The following is a 19,233-nucleotide window of genomic DNA, read 5'->3' as shown; positions in this document are numbered from 1 at the left end:
AACCTGGCAGGCTACAGTCCATGGGGTCACAAAGATTTAGACAATTGAGTATGTCCACGAATATACACAATATCATCATAATTGGTTTGGTGGTAATTCTGATTGCTTGATTTATATTTTTTTAATTTTAATTTTCTGGTTTATTCCTTTTGATTATTTGGACCAATAGATTTACTTTTCTAGTTTTATCCAATATCTTTGTAACACCAAGAGGAATATCAACTTTTTAAATTAATGCAATCAAAATTAAAACAATATCACTTTATATCATTTGTTATGTAAATTTAACCTCACCTACTATTACTGTTTCTTTTTAATTAGCCTCAGTTCTATCTGTAATTTTCACTAAATAATTTTTAAAACAATTCTTTTTTTTTTGGTCTTAAATACTAGTCTTTATTTTTACACAAAGCAGTGTAAAATGAGGCCATTCCCCAAAGGGTGACTTGGAACTAAAAAATCCACACTGAGAGCGAGAGTGTTAGTGTTAGTTGCTAAGTCGTGTCTGACTTTTTGCAACCCCATAGAGCCTGCCAGGCTCCTGTGTCCATGAGATTTCCCAGGCAAGAATATTGGAGTGGGTAGCCATTCCTTTCTCCCAGGGAGCTTTTTTTTTTTTTTTGCTCCTTTTTTTAAATAGAGGAATCTGTTAGATCTGTTAGGTAATATCAACCTAATATATTCTAAGTAGCAGTGCAGTATGATAGGAATATGATAGTATGATAGAATGAAATACATTAGAATGTAACACATAAACATTAAATATACATATAAAGATTAAATTATATATATTTAAAAGAAATATTTTGGGGTATAGTCACAGAAGTTTGGAAAGCTCTTTTAAGTTTGAATTTATTTATTCTATGATTATATTATTTGAATTCCAAATTTTTATAATTCAAATTACTGAAATGTATCATTTTTTAAAAGTTAAAAGATATTGTTATGTCTTCAGCTAAAACTGCATACTTGATAAAACGACGTCGTGCCTCTCAAAAAAATAACCTGATGATCAGTTTCTACGTACTCTTACCTTTCTTCATTTTAACTGCTATCATTGCTCTTAAATGGAATAAAATGAAGATATTTTGGAACAAAGAGGGAACAATAAGTGGGGGGTAAGTAAACACATTGCTTTTTATATTTAATATTTGAAAGGCTTTATGAGAAAATTCAAATGTTATTCAGAATATTATAAATAGGGACTCGTATGGATTGGCTTAATGCTTGTGTTTGTGTGTGTGTGTGTGTGTGTGTGTGTGTTCTTAGTCTCTCAGTCGTGTCAGATTCTTTGTGAATCCATTGACTGTAGCCCGCCAGGCTCCTCTTTCCATGGGGATTCTCCTGGCAGGAATACTGGAGTGATTTGCCATGCCGTCCTCCAGGGGATCTTCCCAACCCAGCGAATTGAACAGGCATCTCCAGCACCAAGGGCTTCCCTTGTGACTCAGCTTGTAAAGAATCTGCCTGCAATGCTGGAGACCTGGATTTGATCCCTGGGTTGGGAAGACTCCCTGGAGAAGGGAAAGGCTACCCACGCTAGTACTCTGGCCTGGAAAATTCCATGAACTCTCTCAAAGAGTCGGACATGACTGAGCGACTTTCACTTTCACTCCTGCACTGCAGGCAGATTCTTTACCATTTGAGCCACCAAATGGTGGCTTATAAGTCACTGATAATGCTTATAATTCTACCAAATGTTTACAAATATACCAGATTTTTTTTTTATAACTTTAGGCACGTGGGTATCCTTCATGCCCATATAGGCCCAGGAACAACTGAATTTACTCAGTTAATTCTCAGTATCTTTCTAGTAGAAAGTCATGTTGGCTATAATTGCTTTAGACGGTTCTGTATACTTCCTAAACAACCCCATTTTCCTTGTCTTGACATTTGGTGGTGCCAAGAAGCCAGAATATACTGGAAGGTAAAAGAGTTCCAGAAAAACATCTATTTCTGCTTTACTGACTATGCCAAAGCCTTTGACTGTATGGATCACAATAAACTGTGGAAAATTCTGAAAGAGATGGGAATACCAAGACCACCTGACCTACCTCTTGAGAAACCTGTATGCAAGTCAGGAAGCAACAGTTAGAACTGGACATGGAACAACAGACTGATTCCTAATAGGAATAGGAGTACATCAAGGTTGTATATTGTCACCCTCCTTATTTAACTTATATGCAGAGTACATCATGAGAAATGCTGGGCTGGAGGAAACACAAGCTGGAATCAAGATTGCCGGGAGAAATATCCAAAACCTCAGTTATGCAGAGGACACCATCCTTATGGCAGAAAGTGAGAAAGAACTAAAGAGCCTCTTGATAAGAGTGAAAGAGGAGAGTGAAAAAGTTGGCTTAAAGCTCAACATTCAGAAAATGAAGATCATGGCATCTGGTCCCATCACTTCATGGGAAATAGATGGGGAAACAGTGGCTGACTTTATTTTGGGGGGGCAGGGGCAGAGGCACTCCAAAATCACTGCAGATGGTGATTGCAGCCATGAAATTAAAAGACGCTTACTTCTTGGAAGGAACGTTATGTATGACCAAGCTAGACAGCATATTGAAAAGCAGAGACATTACTTTGTCAACAAAGGTCCATCTAGTCAAGGCCATGATTTTTCCAGTAGTCATGTATGGATATGAGAGTTGGACTATAACAAAAGCTGAGCACCAAAGAATTGATGCTTTTGAACTGTGGTGTCGGAGAAGGCTCTTGAGAGTTCCTTGGACTGCAAGGAGATCCAATCAGTCCATCCTAAAGGAGATCAGTCCTGGGTGTTCATTGGAAGGACTGATGTTGAAGCTGAAACTCCAATACCCTGGCCACTTAATGTGAAGAGCTAACTCATTTGAAAAGACCTTGATGCTGGGAAAGACTGGGGGCAGGAGGAGAAGGGGACAACAGGGGATGGGATGGTTGGATGGCATCACCAACTCAATGGACATGAGTTTGAGTAAACCCTGGGAATTGATGATGGACAGGGAGGACTGGCGTGCTGCAGTTCATGGGGTCACAAAGATTCTGACACAACTGAGTGGCTGGACTGAACTGAATGATGAATAGAGACGGGGCAGCACAGAATATGGGGCCAGAGACAATAAACAGAGATGGGTCAGCATAGAATATATGGGGCCAGTGATGTGAATTGGAATTGGTGATGGACAGGGAAGCCTGGCGTGCTATAGTCCATGGGGTTGCAAAGATTCGGACATGACTGAGCAGCTGAACTAAACTGAATGATGATGAGTAGAGATGGGGCAGTATAGAATATGGGGAAGGTGAGAAAATGTAAGATCACAAAGAGCGAGGGAAAGCACATATGAAGGACATGGCCTATGTTACACGAAATTAATATTGCTCCTGTGTTTCTGAAATTAGAGTTAAGGTACTTGCTCAGTTTTTCATTTTTTTAGAATGGAATTTAATTACTTCTTTTTTTAAAATGAGGTATAATCACCTTATATATTAGTTTCATGTGTATCATACTTTGTATATAATGTAAAATGATCATAGTCTAGTTAACATTTGTTACATAGTTGCAAATTTTTTGTTTTCCTCCTGATGAGGTCTTTTAAGATCTACTCTTTTAGAAAGTTTCATATATGCCGTTAGTTATTGTTGACTATAGTCAGCATGCTGTCCATTACATCCCCATGACATTTATTTTTTTGTATAGAAGTTGTACCTTTTGAACTTACTTACCCGTTTTTCTCATCACCAGTCCAACGCATTACCTATGGCAACCACCAATTTGTTCTCTGTATCTATGAGGTTTTTGTTTGTTTGTTTTGGTTTTTTCGATCTACATATAAATGGGATCATACATTGTCTTTCTCTGTCTGACCTTATTTCACATTCATACAGCTTTTTCTTTACTGTAGCACAAATATTGTTCACAATTTGCTTAGTAAATATTTAGGAAGATGAGAATGCAGAAGTAAGTGTAAAGATTGGGTCTCGTTTCTTCATTGTAAAGTAAATCATTTTTGTTTCTCATATGTTTATCAGAGATAAAATGATATAAAATTTCTATCAGCACCTCTGCTTACCAAGTAAGTTAATCTTAGTTATGAACAAGTTAGCAGCAACCAGTAAATTCAAGGCAGTATTCTGCATGATTCATATGGACATTTATATAATCATTCAATTGTTATAAATTGATTTAATTGAATGATATTTGGCATAAGTCTTCCTGGGCTCTTATTTAAGACACGTTCAAAAAATCTGAATAGTTGCAAAGCTGAAACTGACTTCTGGAAGAAATGGTATACTTAGATATCACTGACCATAAATAACAAAATCTGCCTAAGTTTTAAGAGCATCAGTCAATTGTTTCAGGGCTACAAGGGCAAGAAATGATGTAGAGCTGAAACACAAAAGGGTAGTAAGGAACTGGATGGTTGTGAACTTGGTCATTCTCTCCATCACCCAAAGGCTTTTATGATTGACATAATCTCTTTTTGTCTATGTTCATTCTTTCCAAAAGAACTGTTCTGCTTACAGATGGCCCAGAGTACCTCTCTCAACCATTCTAGTTTCATTTTCAAGTAAAAATCCTAAAAATCTCTCAAAACCAGCATCTGTTAGTTAAGAGACATCAACAGACAGAAAGAAATAGCTGTGCAAGTGTATATAGTTTCAACAAGTGTCCTTTCAGAATTTATAATCCCAAATTGGATGTTCAAACCTGATTTTTACCATCTGTAGCCAAAGAACTGTAGCCATTACAAGGAAACTTTACACCATAATATTACTCTTCAACAAGAACTGAGTGTGTATAGGAGCCAAAGGCAAAATGGAGGCTGTCTGAATACCACAAAGTGTAAACAGACATAAGTGAAAGAGAGGCCTCATTAAGGAGCTCATTAACAGAAGTGAGATAACTATTCACATAGTTATTTGATAGAAATAATCGAAGCCATGATAATTTAAGAATTCATGTGTAAATTGTCTTTAACTTTGGAGGAGCATTATCATAGATATTTTAATATTTCATCCTGTCTTCCATGTAGATAACATAGAGAAAAGTAATAGATGGATTTAAGTTTGAAATTTTTAAAATGCTTAACATATTTAGTTTTTAACTTTTTATTTTATGTTGAAGTATAGCAGATTAACAATGTTGTAATAGTTTCAGCTAGACAGCAAAGGGACTCGGCGGTACATATGCATGTATACTCCCCCAAACTTCCCTCCCATCCAGGCTGCCACATAACATTGAGCAGAGCTCAATATGCTATACAGTAGGACCTAATTGGTTATCCATATAAAATATAGCCGTGTGTACATATCCATCCCAAACTCACTGTCTAGGCTTTCCCCTCATCCTTACCCCCTGGAAACCATAAGTTCACTCTCTAAGTCTGTAAGTCTGTTTCTGTTTGTAAACAAGTTCATTTAGATACTGAACTTAAAGGATGTCATACAATATTTTTCCTTCTCTGTCTGACTTACTTCACATAATATGACAATCTCTAGGTCCATCCAAAATGCAGCAAATTGCTTTATTTCTTTCTTTTTGATGGCTGAGTAAAATATTCCATTGTATATATCTGTTGATGGATATTTAGGTTGTATCCATATCTTTGTTGTTATAAATAGTGCTACAAAAAAAAAATCTGCAAATCAATCAGTGTGATGTACCACATTAACAAAGTGAAGAATAAAAGCCATATGCTCATCTCAATATATGCCACAAAAGCTTTTGACAAATTCAACACCATTTATGATAAAAATTCTCCAGAAAGTGGGGATAGAGGGAACATATCTCAAAATAATAAAGGCCATATATGACAAACCTACAGCTAACATCATACTCAATGGTTAAAAGCTGAAAGCCTTTTCTCTTAAGATCAGGAAGAAGACAAGGATGTCCACTGTCACCACTTTTATTCAACAGCTTTGGAAGTTCTAGCTGTGGCAATCAGAGAAGAAACAGAAATAAAGGGAATCCTAATTGGAAAGCAAGAAGTTAAACTGTCACTGTTTGCAGATGACCTGATACTCTACATAGATCTTAAAGATGCCACCAGAAAACTAGTAGAGTTCATCAATGAATTTGTTAAAGTTGCAAGTTATAAAATTAATACACAGAAATCTCTTGCATTTATAAGATCAGAAAGAAAAATTCAAGAAGCAATTTCATTTACTATCACATCACAAAAATAAAATACCTAAGAATAAACCTATGTAAGGAGACAAATGACCTGTACTTAAACTATAAAATTGAACAAAAGAGAAACAGATGTAAAGACATACGATGTTTATGAATTGGAAAAGTCAATATTGTCAAAATGAATATACTACCTAAGGCTGGAATCAAGATTGCTGGGAGAAATATCAATAACCTCAGATATGCAGATGACACCACCCTTATGGCACAAAGTGAAGAGGAACTCAAAAGCCTCTTGATGAAAGTGAAAGTGGAGAGTGAAAAAGTTGGCTTAAAGCTCAACATTCAGAAAACTAAGATCATGGCATCCGGTCCCATCACTTCATGGGAAATAGATGGGGAAACAGTGTCAGACTTTATCTGAGACTCCAAAATCACTGCAGATGGTGACTGCAGCCATGAAATTAAAAGACGCTTACTCCTTGGAAGGAAAGTTATGACCAACCTAGACAGCATATTCAAAAGCAGAGACATTACTTTGCCAACAAAGGTCCGTCTAGTCAAGGCTATGGTTTTTCTTGTGGTCATGTACGGATGTGGGAGTTGGACTGTGAAGAAGGCTGAGCACTGAAGAATGGATGCTTTTGAACTGTGGTGTTGGAGAAGACTCTTGAGAGTCCCTTGGACTGCAAAGAGATCCAACCAGTCCATTCTGAAGGAGATCAGCCCTGGGATTTCTTTGGAGGGAATGATGCTGAAGCTGAAACTCCAGTACTTTGGCCACCTCATGCAAAGAGCTGACTCATTGGAAATGACTCTGATGCTGGGAGGGATTGGGGGCAGGAGGAGAAGGGGATGACAGAGGATGAGACGGCTGGATGGTATCACTGACTCGATGGACTTGAGTCTGAGTGAACTCTGGGAGTTTGTGATGGACAGGGAGGCCTGGCGTGCTGCGATTCATGGGGTGGCAAAGAGTCGGACACGACTGAGCGACTGAACTAAACTGAAGGCAATCTATAGATTCTGTACAATCTCTATCAAATTTTCTGTGGCATTTTTCACAGAGCTAGAACAAGAAAACCTTAAAATTTGTATGGAGACACAAAGACCCCAAATAGCCAAAGCAATCTTGAGAAAGAAAAATGGAGCTGGAGAAATCAGCCTTCCTGACTTCAGATTATACTACAAAGCTATAGTCAGCAAAACAGTATGGTACTGGCACAAAAACAGAAATACAGATCAGTGGAACAGGATACAAAGCCTTGAAATAAACCCATGCACCTATGGTCAAGTAATCTACAACAAAAGAAGCAAGAATATACAATGGAGAAAAGACAGTCTCTTCAACTAATGGTGCTAGGAGAACTGGGAAGCTGCAAGTAAAAAAGAAAAAAAAAAAAGAATTTAGATAATTATTTAAATCATCCACAAAAATGAATTTAACATATTTAAAAGTTAGGCTACCATTGGTAAATATACCCCAGTAGGATATATGATCCCTGAATGGGATATAGGATGAAAAGTGGATATTGGTACATATTAACTGAGTAATTAGTAAAAGTCTAGCTGTTTTTGTCTTCTTGAGTTCATTTAAGATTACAGTGTTTCCAAACCTTAAAACAATTCTATTTCTTTCATACAGATCTCCATCAGAAATCAGCAATAGTAACAGCAGTCAGTCTAACAGGTAAAGGTGAAGTAAAATAATCAAATTATTGACAAAATGATATAATTCATTAAATATTTTTTAAATATATTTAACAGTACTTCAGTATAGGAAATGTATTATTTCCATTTATTGTTTTCAATTATTTTATCATTTTGATATATAGTCATTACTATCATATACTAAAAGAAAGACTAAAACAAAGCATTTGGTGTTGATATTACTTTATACTTCCATAGAAACATTTCATGTTAACTCACATTATCCAGATTCATTAGCCACAATTTTTGTAAAAAGAAATTACTTTAAAGGGATTTTAAATGCATTCTTAAAATATTTATGAGCAATCATGCATTTGTTTGGTGTATTTAAGATACCAATCTGCATTAACAGCTTGTCTAAATGAGAGTTTTATACACATTGCTCCCAACACTTGTATTTCTTCCTCATTGACTCCCTGGTTATTGGTCTCCTTAATTTAGAAATAAGAAAACAGATATAAAGAATGTAAGTAATTCCCCACATGTATAGAATGGTAGTAAGTTTTTGAGCTTGAGAAAATGAAAGTGAAAATGTTAGTCTCTCAGTCGTGTCAGACTGTGAATCCATGGACTGTAGCCCGCCAGGCTCCTCTTTCCATGGGGATTCTCCTGGCAGGAATACTGGAGTGATTTGCCATGCCCTCCTCCAGGGGATCTTCCCAACCCAGGGAATTGAACAGGCATCTCCAGCACCGAGGGCTTCCTTTGTGGCTCAGCTTGTAAAGAATCTGCCTGCAATGCTGGAGACCTGGATTTGATCCCTGGGTTGGGAAGACCCCTGGAGAAGGGAAAGGCTACCCACACCAGTATTCTGGCCTGGAAAATTCCATGAACTCTCTCAAAGAGTCGGACATGACTGAGCGACTTTCACTTTCACTCCTGCACTGTAGGCAGATTCTTTACCATTTGAGCCACCAAATGGTGGCTTATAAGTCACTGATAATGCTTATAATTCTACCAAATGTTTACAAATATACCAGATTTTTTTTCAAACTTTAGGCACGTGGGTATCCTTCATGCCCAAATAGGCCCAGGAACAACTGAATTTACTCAGTAAATCCTCAGTATCTTTCTAGTAGAAAGTCATGTTGGCTATAATTGCTTTAGACAGTTCTGTCTACTTCCTAAGCAACCCCATTTTCCTTGTCTTGACATTTGGTGGTGCCAAGAAGCTAGAATATGCTGGAAGGTAAAAGAGTTCCAGAAAAACATCTATTTCTACTTTATTGACTATGCCAAAGCCTTTGACTGTATGGATCACAATAAACTGTGGAAAATTCTGAAAGAGATGGGAATACCAAGACCACCTGACCTACCTCTTGAGAAACCTGTATGCAAGTCAGGAAGCAACAGTTAGAACTGGACATGGAACAACAGACTGATTCCAAATAGGATTAGGAGTACATCAAGGTTGTATATTGTCACCCTCCTTATTTAACTTATATGCAGAGTACATCATGAGAAATGCTGGGCTGGAGGAAGCACAAGCTGGAATCAAGATTGCCGGGAGAAATATCCAAAACCTCAGATATGCAGAGGACACCATCCTTATGGCAGAAAGTGAGGAAGAACTAAAGAGCCTCTTGATGAGAGTGAAAGAGGAGAGTGAAAAAGTTGGCTTAAAGCTCAACATTCAGAAAACGAAGATCATGGCATCTGGTCCCATCACTTCATGGGAAATAGATGGGGAAACAGTGGCTGACTTTATTTTTGGGGGGGCGGGGGCAGAGGCACTCCAAAATCACTGCAGATGGTGATTGCAGCCATGAAATTAGAAGATGCTTACTTCTTGGAAGGAACGTTATGACCAAGCTAGACAGCATATTAAAAAGCAGAGACATTACTTTGTCAACAAAGGTCCATCTAGTCAAGGCTATGATTTTTCCAGTAGTTGTGTATGGATGTGAGAGTTGGACTGTGAAGAAATTGAGCGCTGAAGAATTGATGCTTTTGAACTGTGGTGTTGGAGAAGACTCTTGAGAGACCCTCGGACTGCAAGGAGATCCAACCAGTCCATCCTAAAGGAGATCAGTCCTGGGTGTTCATTGGAAGGACTGATGTTGAAGCTGAAACTCCTATACTTTGGCCATTTAATGTGAAGAGCTGACTCATTTGAAAAGACCCTGATGCTGGGAAAGATTGGGGAAGGGAGGAAAAGGGGATGACAGAGGATAAGATGGTTGGATGGCATCACCAACTCAATGGACATGAGTTTGGGTAAATCCCAGGAGTTTGTGATGGTAGGGAGGCCTGGCCTGCTGCAGTTCATGGGGTCGCAAAGAGTTGGACATGACTGACTAAACTGAACTGAACTGAATGATGAATAGAGACGGGGCAGCACAGAATATGGGGCCAGAGACAATAAATAGAGATGGGTCAGCGTAGAATGTATTGGGCCAGTTATGATGAATTGTAATTGGTGATGGACAGAGAAGCTTGGCGTGCTGCAGTCCATGGGGTCATAAAGATTTGGACACGACTGAGCGGCTGAACTAAACTGAATGATGATGAATAGAGATGGGGCAGCATAGAATATGGGGAAGGTGAGAAAATATAAGATCACAAAGAGTGAGGGAAAGCACATATTAAAGATATGGCCTATGTTACACGAAATTAATATTGCTCATTTGTTTCTGAAATTAGATTTAAGGTACCAGCTCAGTTTTTCCTTTTTTTAGAACAGAATTTAATTACTTCTTTTTCAAAAATGAGGTATAATTACCTATATGATATTAGTTTCATGAGTATAATACTTTGTATATATAATGTATATAAAATGATCATAGTAAGTCTAGTTAACATTTGTAGGATATATGACCCCTGAATAGGATATAGGAAGAAAAGTGGATATTGGTACACATTAACTGAGTAGTAAAAGTCTCTCTGTTTTTGTTTTCTTGAATTTATTTAAGATTACAGTGTTTCCTAACCTTAAAACAATTCTATTTCTTTCATACAAGTCTCCATCAGAAATCAGCAATAGTAACAGCAGTCAGTAGTACAGGTGAAGTGAAATAATCAAATTATTGACAAAATTATATAATTCATTATTTTTTTTAATATTTTAACAGTACTTCAGTATAGGAAATATATTATTTCCATTTATTCTTTTCAATTATTTCATCATTTGATATCTAGTCATTACTATCATATACTAAAAGAAAGACTAAAACAAAGCATTTGGTGTTGATATTACTTTATACTTCTATAGAAATATTTCATGTTAACTCACATTATCCAGATTCATTAGCCACAATTTTTGTAAAAAGAAATTACTTTAAAGGGATTTTAAATGCATTCTTAAAATATTTATGAGCAATCATATATTTGTTTGGTGTATTTAAGACACCAATCTGCGTTAACAGCTTGTCTAAATGAGAGTTTTATACACATTGCTCCCAACACTTGTATTTCTTCCTCATTGACTCCCTGGTTATTGTTCTCCTTATTTTAGAAATAAGAAAACAGATATAAAGAATGTAAGTAATTCCCTACGTGTATAGAATGGTAGTCAGTTTTTGAGCTTGAAATTCAGATAATCAGACTCCAGCGTTCAAACTCTTAAAAGTGAAAGTGTTAGTCAATCAATTGTGTCTGACTCTTTGCGACCCTATGGACTGTAGCCTGCCAGGCTCCTCTGTCCTTGAAAATCTCCAGGCAAGAATAGTGGAGGGGGTAGCCATTCCCCTCTCCAGGGTATTCCCTACCCAGGGATCGAGCCCAGGTCTCCTGCATTACAAGTGGATTCTTTACCATTTGAGCCACCAGGAAAGTCCTGAAACTCTTAAGAACTCCACAATTTTGCCACATATTTTCTGATATAAGACTGGGGATGGGAATGGTATGTACATTTATTGAGGACCTAGTAGATGCCAAGCAAATGCTAAAAGGCACTCACCCTCCAAGGCAGAAGAATAATTCTTTACAATAAGATGAGATAAAGAAGGCTTCTGTATATACTGTTCATATTCCTAAATCAAATGTGTAAAGAAATCATGATATATGATATTTCACGTATTAGACATCACTAGGAGTAAAGGAAAAAATCAGAAACTCATCAAAGAATGAGATCACAAGTTCATCTCTTTACTTACCTGCCATATGTGACCAATGGAATAAAGTCATTGGATCTCTATTTCATTTTCTGCCACCAAAAAAATATTTATAACTCATAGCCTCACTGTAAAGTAGTCTTATTTCTGCCTAGAGTAGCCTCTACCTCTTCTCTCAGCAAGTTATTAAAAGCCCACATCTTAGGTGAAGATTCTGGCCCTTGGCTGTCTTCTCATGTCCTACAATCGTAGTTCTGTCATCATGCTGAGTGCCTTCACCTGCACTCCTCACCTCCACACAACTTTACTCATTTTCTCCTAGAGCAATACACTGAGCTCTCCAGCTCCTGGATTTTTTTTTTTCCAACTCTTAAGTCATAGCTTCAATCTCATGCTTTCGTTTGCATTTTTTTTTCCTGTTTCTCACTTCTCCTGCCAGCAGTACTTTATGGTCATATTAAGGACACCTCCAGAATTTGACACATTCATTCCATAAACATATTTTATACGTTGATTGTAAAGTGTGCTGAAAGGTAATTCATTATATGGAAAAGATGAGAGAAGGAGGAACTGGGAGCAATTTTAAATATGGCCAACTGAGTAGGCCCTGTTGAGCAAGTGATGAATCAGTGATGAATTGAAGGGAGATACAAATAGTTATGCAGCTTAGGTGTTTGAAAGGAGTCACCTGAGTCAACTCACAGAAGGCTTTTATTTGGATGCAGCACAACGAGAGAGGAATACAGGCATATACTGGGGGCCAGAGAGACACCTCCGGCACAAAGTTCCTTATTTTAAATTGTAAACAATCCATCATAAATCCAACTGCCCTTATCTCAGCAAAAAGAGAAGCCAGGTATTCCCGCTTTCCCACAGGTAAAGAGAGAGCTTCCCACAGGTAGATTCCCAGCTCCACTGCAGCCGTAAACCACCTCTCTCTCACCCAGGCATCGAGCTGGTAGGGCTATCAATGCATGAACCCGGGTAGGAGTTTTCAAGCACATGAATGATCTAACGAGAAAAAAAAAAACAAAACACCTCAGGACTGATCCAGGAGAGAGAAAGGATGTTACCTCATACCAGGGATAGTAAAGATGGTCTTAGGAATACATTTTGAATGTGAACCAATAGAGTGAGTTGACAGTTTGGATGTAGAGTGTAAGAAACAGTGCATAAGTGATGTTCATTGCTTTTAGAGCAGGAAGACAGCAGGGCTACATAGTTAACCCAGAGCTCTCTGTTCCAAAATGTGTGCTCTTAAAATATTAAAAAATTTACTTTACAGCTTATGGATGATGAAAGAGAAGGTCTGCATAGCTAATCATGAGCTAAGTCTGATATGCCATGATACAAAGGTTGCATTTTCTCATTTATCTGAATAGGAATGTAGTTTAAGTATTTTTGAAGACGTAAAGGAGGATTTAGCATGATATGGTCTGCTTTTTACAAGTTTCACTGGGATAAATTAGAAAATGCAGTCAGATTTAGTCAGAATGGAGACTAATGAAACAGAATGAACAGTAAAATTGTGAAGAGGGCAGGACTGGATAAGACGGAAAAAATAACAAAGTGTTGAGAGACCTAACAGGAGTAGACTTGGTTGAAGTGCTGACTGGCTGGATGTATTTGGTCTAGAATAAAAGAGATCTGCAAAGAGTTAAACAGTCCAACACAATGGATAATGATACCTTTTACTATTGACATACTGTATAGCCAGTGAGAACCAGTTTGGTGTTGGAGTGATGAAGTAGAAGGGAGTAAAAAAGGAGTTTGTTTTGAAGATATGTATGTGGGACACCTGTGGGAGAGACACAGAGGACTGTTGGAAGTTCTCTTCCTCTGTATATAAAAATAGAGAAAATAATCATTATTAATAATGACGATTATTATTCCCTCTTCACATGTTGGATTGCTCATGATTTTCTTTGACCCATATAAAATTTGTGTAAATGAGACATATATTAACACTAGTTTATACCATTGCCTTTTAATGTGGCTATCACAGATGATTTAGGGGAAAAAAGAAACAAAAAAACTTGGGTTTGAAAATTGTATGGAGCAGAGATATAAATTGTGACAGTATAAATTATCTTTGTATACTATTAATTGATATGCATGTAGCTGTGAAGTGAAATTAGAAAGCTTTTATTAACAACTTATAAAATGTAGCATTTCTATTTTTCTATATTTCTTTTACAGCAATGACTAAAAAAACAAACAAACAAACACAGCTTGGAGAAAAGATATTAGCAAGAAACTGGCATGATTCAAGAAAGAAAGAAAAATCTTCTCTTCTCCCTTTTGTGATGACCCAAAGCTTTCAGTTTCACAAAGCAAAGTAAATCCTGTGAGTGAAAGCATGCAGGCTGGTGTCTATTGATTCTGTTCTCGAACCCAACTTCATGTGTCCAACTCAGAATAGAAGCTTAAGAGTTTGGAGCAGAGAAAGTTTTATTGTAAGGGCCAAGGAAAACCTTCAGCTGATGTTCAAAAACCCCAAGCTCACTGATATTTTTAGGGGAAGAGTTTTTATAGGTAAAATTTGGGGCAAGGGCTGCAAGGTGTGGAACTTCCCTCTCACTAGTTGGTGGTGAGATAACAGGGCCGTGTTCCACCCATCTCAGCCATCAGCCTTTCCAATCAGTGTGGGTCCACTTGTTTGTGCTCAGCCTCCAGTGACCTCCTCCGTCTGGGTTGAGGGGGCCCTAGTTCCTGCTGAAGAACTCAAAGACATGCACAAACTGCTAGCATATCACCCGAGGAGGGACCAGCACCAGGCCCCTTGCTGCAGCAATGTTTCCTCCTGCCTCCCCTCACTTCCCTGGTTAGCAACTGTTTGAATATGCCCCTTGGAACTCATGGAAGGTCGAGGAAGCTGAAAGCCTTATTCCTTCAAATAAGAAATTGGACACATGGAAAGACTTTTGTGTCCAGGAGGGCCCCACGGGGTCATGCTCATCTTCAGTCCTTCTACCTCCATAATCCTCTAGTAGGAAACAAGAAAGTTGGTCTCTTTCAAACCTGGAAGGTTGTTCCATCCCAAACAAACATTCCATCATGCACTCCTGCCACTGACTGCCCTCAGATTCCCAAAGTCCTGGGACTCACTCCCATCTCAAGAGAAGACCCCTGGGTCCGCTCTCTCCAATAGCTCATGATTCTCACACGCTCCCCTTCCAAGTTCCGGGATGTTGAGGGGAAGGCTCTACAACTTCTACAGAACTTAAAAGGATGATATGGGAGAAGGGTCTTTGAACAACTCTGGCCAATAAAACCAACATCTTAGAAGAAGTGGACCATTTCCATTAGAAACAGAATTTTTCTTAATAAATATAAAGAGAATATCCAAATATTTGTAAAGAAAGGAGATGTATAAGTAAAACTCAAAACATAGCAAGAAAGCAAAAACAATAAAAATCTGTCTCACAAAGAAAATCCTAAATCCAAATCGCTCTACTTTTAGAAAGCAGCCTATATGTGTAAGAAGGTTGTTTTAAGTTGCTTGTCTCTTTCCTGCCTAGAGAAGTTTCTTCAGTGTTTGTTGCAAAGCTAATCTGGTGGTGCTGAATTCTCTTATTTAGGTTTTGCTTGTCTGTACAGCTTTTGATTCCTCCATCAAATCTGAATGACAGCTTTGCTGGGAAGAATATTCTTGGTCATAGGTTCTCCAGTAACCCACTCCAATATTCTTGCCTAGAGAATCCCTCAGACAGAGGAGCCTGGTGGGCTACAGTCCATGGGGTCATAAAGAATTAGACATGATGGAAGCAACTTGGTTCTTCCCTTCATCACTTTATGCATTACTTCCCTTCATCACTTTATGCATCACTTTATGCACAGCACAGGTTCTTCCCTTCATCACTTTAAATATATCATGCCACTCCATCAGGCCTGCAGAGTTTCTGCTGAGAAATCAGCTGATGACGTTATGGGAATTCCCTTGTATATTATCATTTTTTACCTTGTTGCTTTTAATATTTTTTCTTTGTCATTAGTTTTCATCTGTTTGATTACTATGTGTCTTGGCGTGTTCCTCCTTGGGTTTGTCCTGCCTGAAACTCTCTACACATCCTGTACTTGGGTGCCTATTTCCTTTCTCATGTGAGGGAAGTTTTCAGCTGTTATCTCTTCAAATATCAGAGATGCGTGTAATATGAATACTGGTGCCTTTAATGCTGTCCCAGAAATCTCTTTAAAAATCTTCATTTATTTTCTTTATTTTGTTCTGTAGCAGTAATTTCCACCATTCCGTCTTCCAGGTTACTTATCTGTTCTGCCTCATTCGTTCTGCTATTTATTCCTCTATTTTTTTAAAATTATTTTAGCCATTGTATTGTTCATATCTGTTTGCTTATTCTTTAGTTCCTCTATGTCTTTGTTAAATACTTTTTGCATCTTCTCAATCCTTGTCTTCATTCTTTTTCTGAGATCTTGATCATCTTCACTATCATCATTCTGAATTCTTTTTCTGGGAGTTGGCTATCTCCACTTCGCTTTGTTGTTGTTCTGCAGTTTCATCTTGTTCTTTCATCTGGGACCCATTCCTCTGCCAATTTTGACTTAACTTTCTGTGATTGCAATTTCCATTCTGCAGGCTCAGGGTTGTAGTTGTTGCTTTGGCTGTCTGCCCTCTCATGGATGAAGCTAAGATGCTAGAACAGGGTTCTTGATGAGAGGAACTGATTCCTGCTCAGTGGTGGGTGTAGCTTGGTCTTGTCCCTCTTGCTAGGTGTAGGGCTATGCTAGGGAGAGTTTAAGCCACTTGTCTGTTGATAGGTGGGGCTGTGTTCCCACCCTGTTGTTTGTTTGACCCAAAGCAACCCAGCACTGGAGACCACAGGCTGCTTGATGGGCTCATGGCAGCCTCTTGGAGGGCTCACAGCAATAGATTCTTTCCCAAACTGCTGCTGCCAGTGTCTTTGTCCCTGCAGTGAGCCACAGCTGCCCCCACCTCTGCAGGAGACCCTCCAATACCAGCAGCTAGGTCTGGCTCAATGTTTTATGGGGTCACTGCTTTTTCCCCTGGGTCCTGGTGCAAATGAGACTTTGTGTGCCCCCTCCAGTAGTGGAGTTTGTTTCCCTCAGTCCTGTGGAAGTCCTGGGATCAAACCCCACTGGCCTTCAAAGCCATATTGTCTGGGGACTTTTCCTCCCATTTCCAGACCCCCCCAGGCTGGGAAGCCTGATGTGGGACTCAGGAATTTCGCTTCTGTGGTATATTGTTTTCCAGTTTGTGCGTCACCCACCTAGCTGGTATAGGATTTAATATTACCATGATTGCACCACTCCTGCAATCTTGTTGTGGTTTCTTTTTTTCTTTGGATTCAGGGGATACTTTTTTGGTAGGTTCCAGAGTTTGGGGAGGAGTTTCCAGGTGCTCAATCTGCCCGCCAATGCAGGAACTACAGGAGATGGGGATTTGATCCCTAGGTTGGGAAGATCCCCTGGGGGAGGAAATGTCCACCCACTCCAATATTCTTGCTGGGAAAATCCCATGGATAGAGGAGCCTGCCACGCTACATTCTGTAAGGTCACAAAGAGTCTGACATGACTGAGTGACTGAACACAAACAGAATTTTTTGACAATGATTGTTCAGTAGTTTGCTGTGATCTGGGTGTTTTTTTAAGAAGGGGCTGAGATCACATCCTTCTATTCTACCATCTTGAGTGAATTATCCAAATCACTCCACTTCTAAGTTTTAAGAAATAGTAAAAGAAAAAAACATCATAACATTGCTGCTGCTAAGTTGCTTCAGTTGTGTCCGACTCTGTGTGACCCCATAGACGGCAGCCCAACAGGCTCCCCCATCCCTGGGGTTCTCCAGGCAAGAACACTGGAGTGGGTTGCCATGTCCTTCTCCAATGCATGAAAGTGAAAGTGAAAGTGAAGTCGCTCAGTCGTGTCTGACTCTTATCGACCCCATGGACTGCAGCCTACCAGGCTCCTCCATCCATGGGATTTTCCAGGCAAGAGTACTGGAGTGGGGTACCATTGCCTTACACGAACTCAAAGAATAAAGGGATAATATAGCCTAATTTATTTTATAACTCCAACACATCTCTGATACCAAAAACAGTAGCTTCATTAAAGTGAAAATGACAGGCAAATATTTATGAAATTGAATGGGAAAATTCTAAAGAAAGTGATGACAGATCAATCTAGAAAAATATAAAAAGGATAATGCATCATGACAAGATAGGATGTATTCCAGGAATACAAGTCTGTTCAACACTGGAAAATCAGTAAGTTTAATTCACAACATCAACAAAAAATGGAAAAAACTATATGATCAATTTATACAAAATGAAGCTTTAGATAAAACCCAACTTCCCTGATAAGATATTTATTATGAAAATCCCAGCAAATTGGGGAAAAAGTAAATTCCTGATCTCAAATGGATATCTACAAAAGTCCAATGATACAAACTCCAGTGAAGAAGATATTTGTGACTATTATAGACAATGAAGGCATCATATCTAGAATCTATTAATAAGATCTACATGTAATAAAAGAGACACATGACCACTTAATTGGAAAATGGACCAAGTTTTCAAACAAGCATTTACCAAAACTATATAAATAGCAAATAAACATATAAACTTGTGCTAAAACTCACTAACAACCATGAAAATAAAAATTAAAACAAAAAAGTACAACATCTACACGTCCACCAAAATGACTAAAGTGAAATAAGCATTAAAACAAAAACAGGAGGCCGTCCTAAGATGGCGGAGGAATAGGACAGGGAGACCGCTTTCTCCCCCACAAATTCATCAAAAGAACATTTAAACACTGAGTAAAATCCACAGAACAACTTCTGAATGCCAGCAGAGGACATGAGGCACTCAGAAAAGCAGTCCATTGTCTTCAAAAGGAGGTAGGGAAATATGAAAGACAAAAAAAAGAGACAAAAGAGGTAGGGACGGAGCTCCATCCGGGGAAGGGAGTCTTAAAAAGAGAGAAGTTTCCAAACAACAGGAAACACTCTCACTACCGAGTCTGTGTCGAGCCTTGGAAGCACAGAGGGCAACATAATAGGGAGGAAAAATAAGTAAATAATTAAAACCCACAGATTATGAGCCCAACAGTAACTCCCCCAGCGGAGAAGCAGCGCAATGCCTGCGCACCACTAGCAAGCGGGGGCTGGGCAGGGAGGCGCGGGCTGCATTGCTTAGACTAAGGATTGGGCCTGAATGCCCCCAAGGGTAAGCAGAGCGAACTAATTTGGGCTAGCAAGCCAGACTGTGGGATAGCTACCACGCGAAAAGCCCCAAGACACCACCAGGCCCGCGCACAGAACAAAGGGCGGAACAGAACTAGCCGGCTGCAGACCACCCCCCTCCTGTGACAGG

General features: G+C 38.8%; 1 protein-coding gene across 1 annotated transcript in view; it reads left to right on the top strand.

The window, feature by feature from the left end:
- LOC113885039 (A disintegrin and metallopeptidase domain 3-like) overlaps positions 1–14,238 on the top strand; it is a 113,615-nt gene extending 99,377 nt beyond the window's left edge. The window contains exons 19-21 of the mRNA XM_027530153.1: positions 956–1,118; positions 7,764–7,808; positions 14,080–14,238. Of these exons, the coding sequence (XP_027385954.1) occupies positions 956–1,118; positions 7,764–7,808; positions 14,080–14,089 (218 nt within the window). The 3' untranslated portion in view covers positions 14,090–14,238. The remainder of the gene's footprint in view (positions 1–955; positions 1,119–7,763; positions 7,809–14,079) is intronic.
- The last annotated feature ends 4,995 nt before the right edge of the window (positions 14,239–19,233 follow it).

Source organism: Bos indicus x Bos taurus, chromosome 27, assembly GCF_003369695.1.
Source record: "Bos indicus x Bos taurus breed Angus x Brahman F1 hybrid chromosome 27, Bos_hybrid_MaternalHap_v2.0, whole genome shotgun sequence".
Classification (NCBI taxonomy): Eukaryota; Metazoa; Chordata; class Mammalia; order Artiodactyla; family Bovidae; genus Bos; species Bos indicus x Bos taurus.
This window is presented reverse-complemented; position numbering and strand designations above follow the sequence as displayed.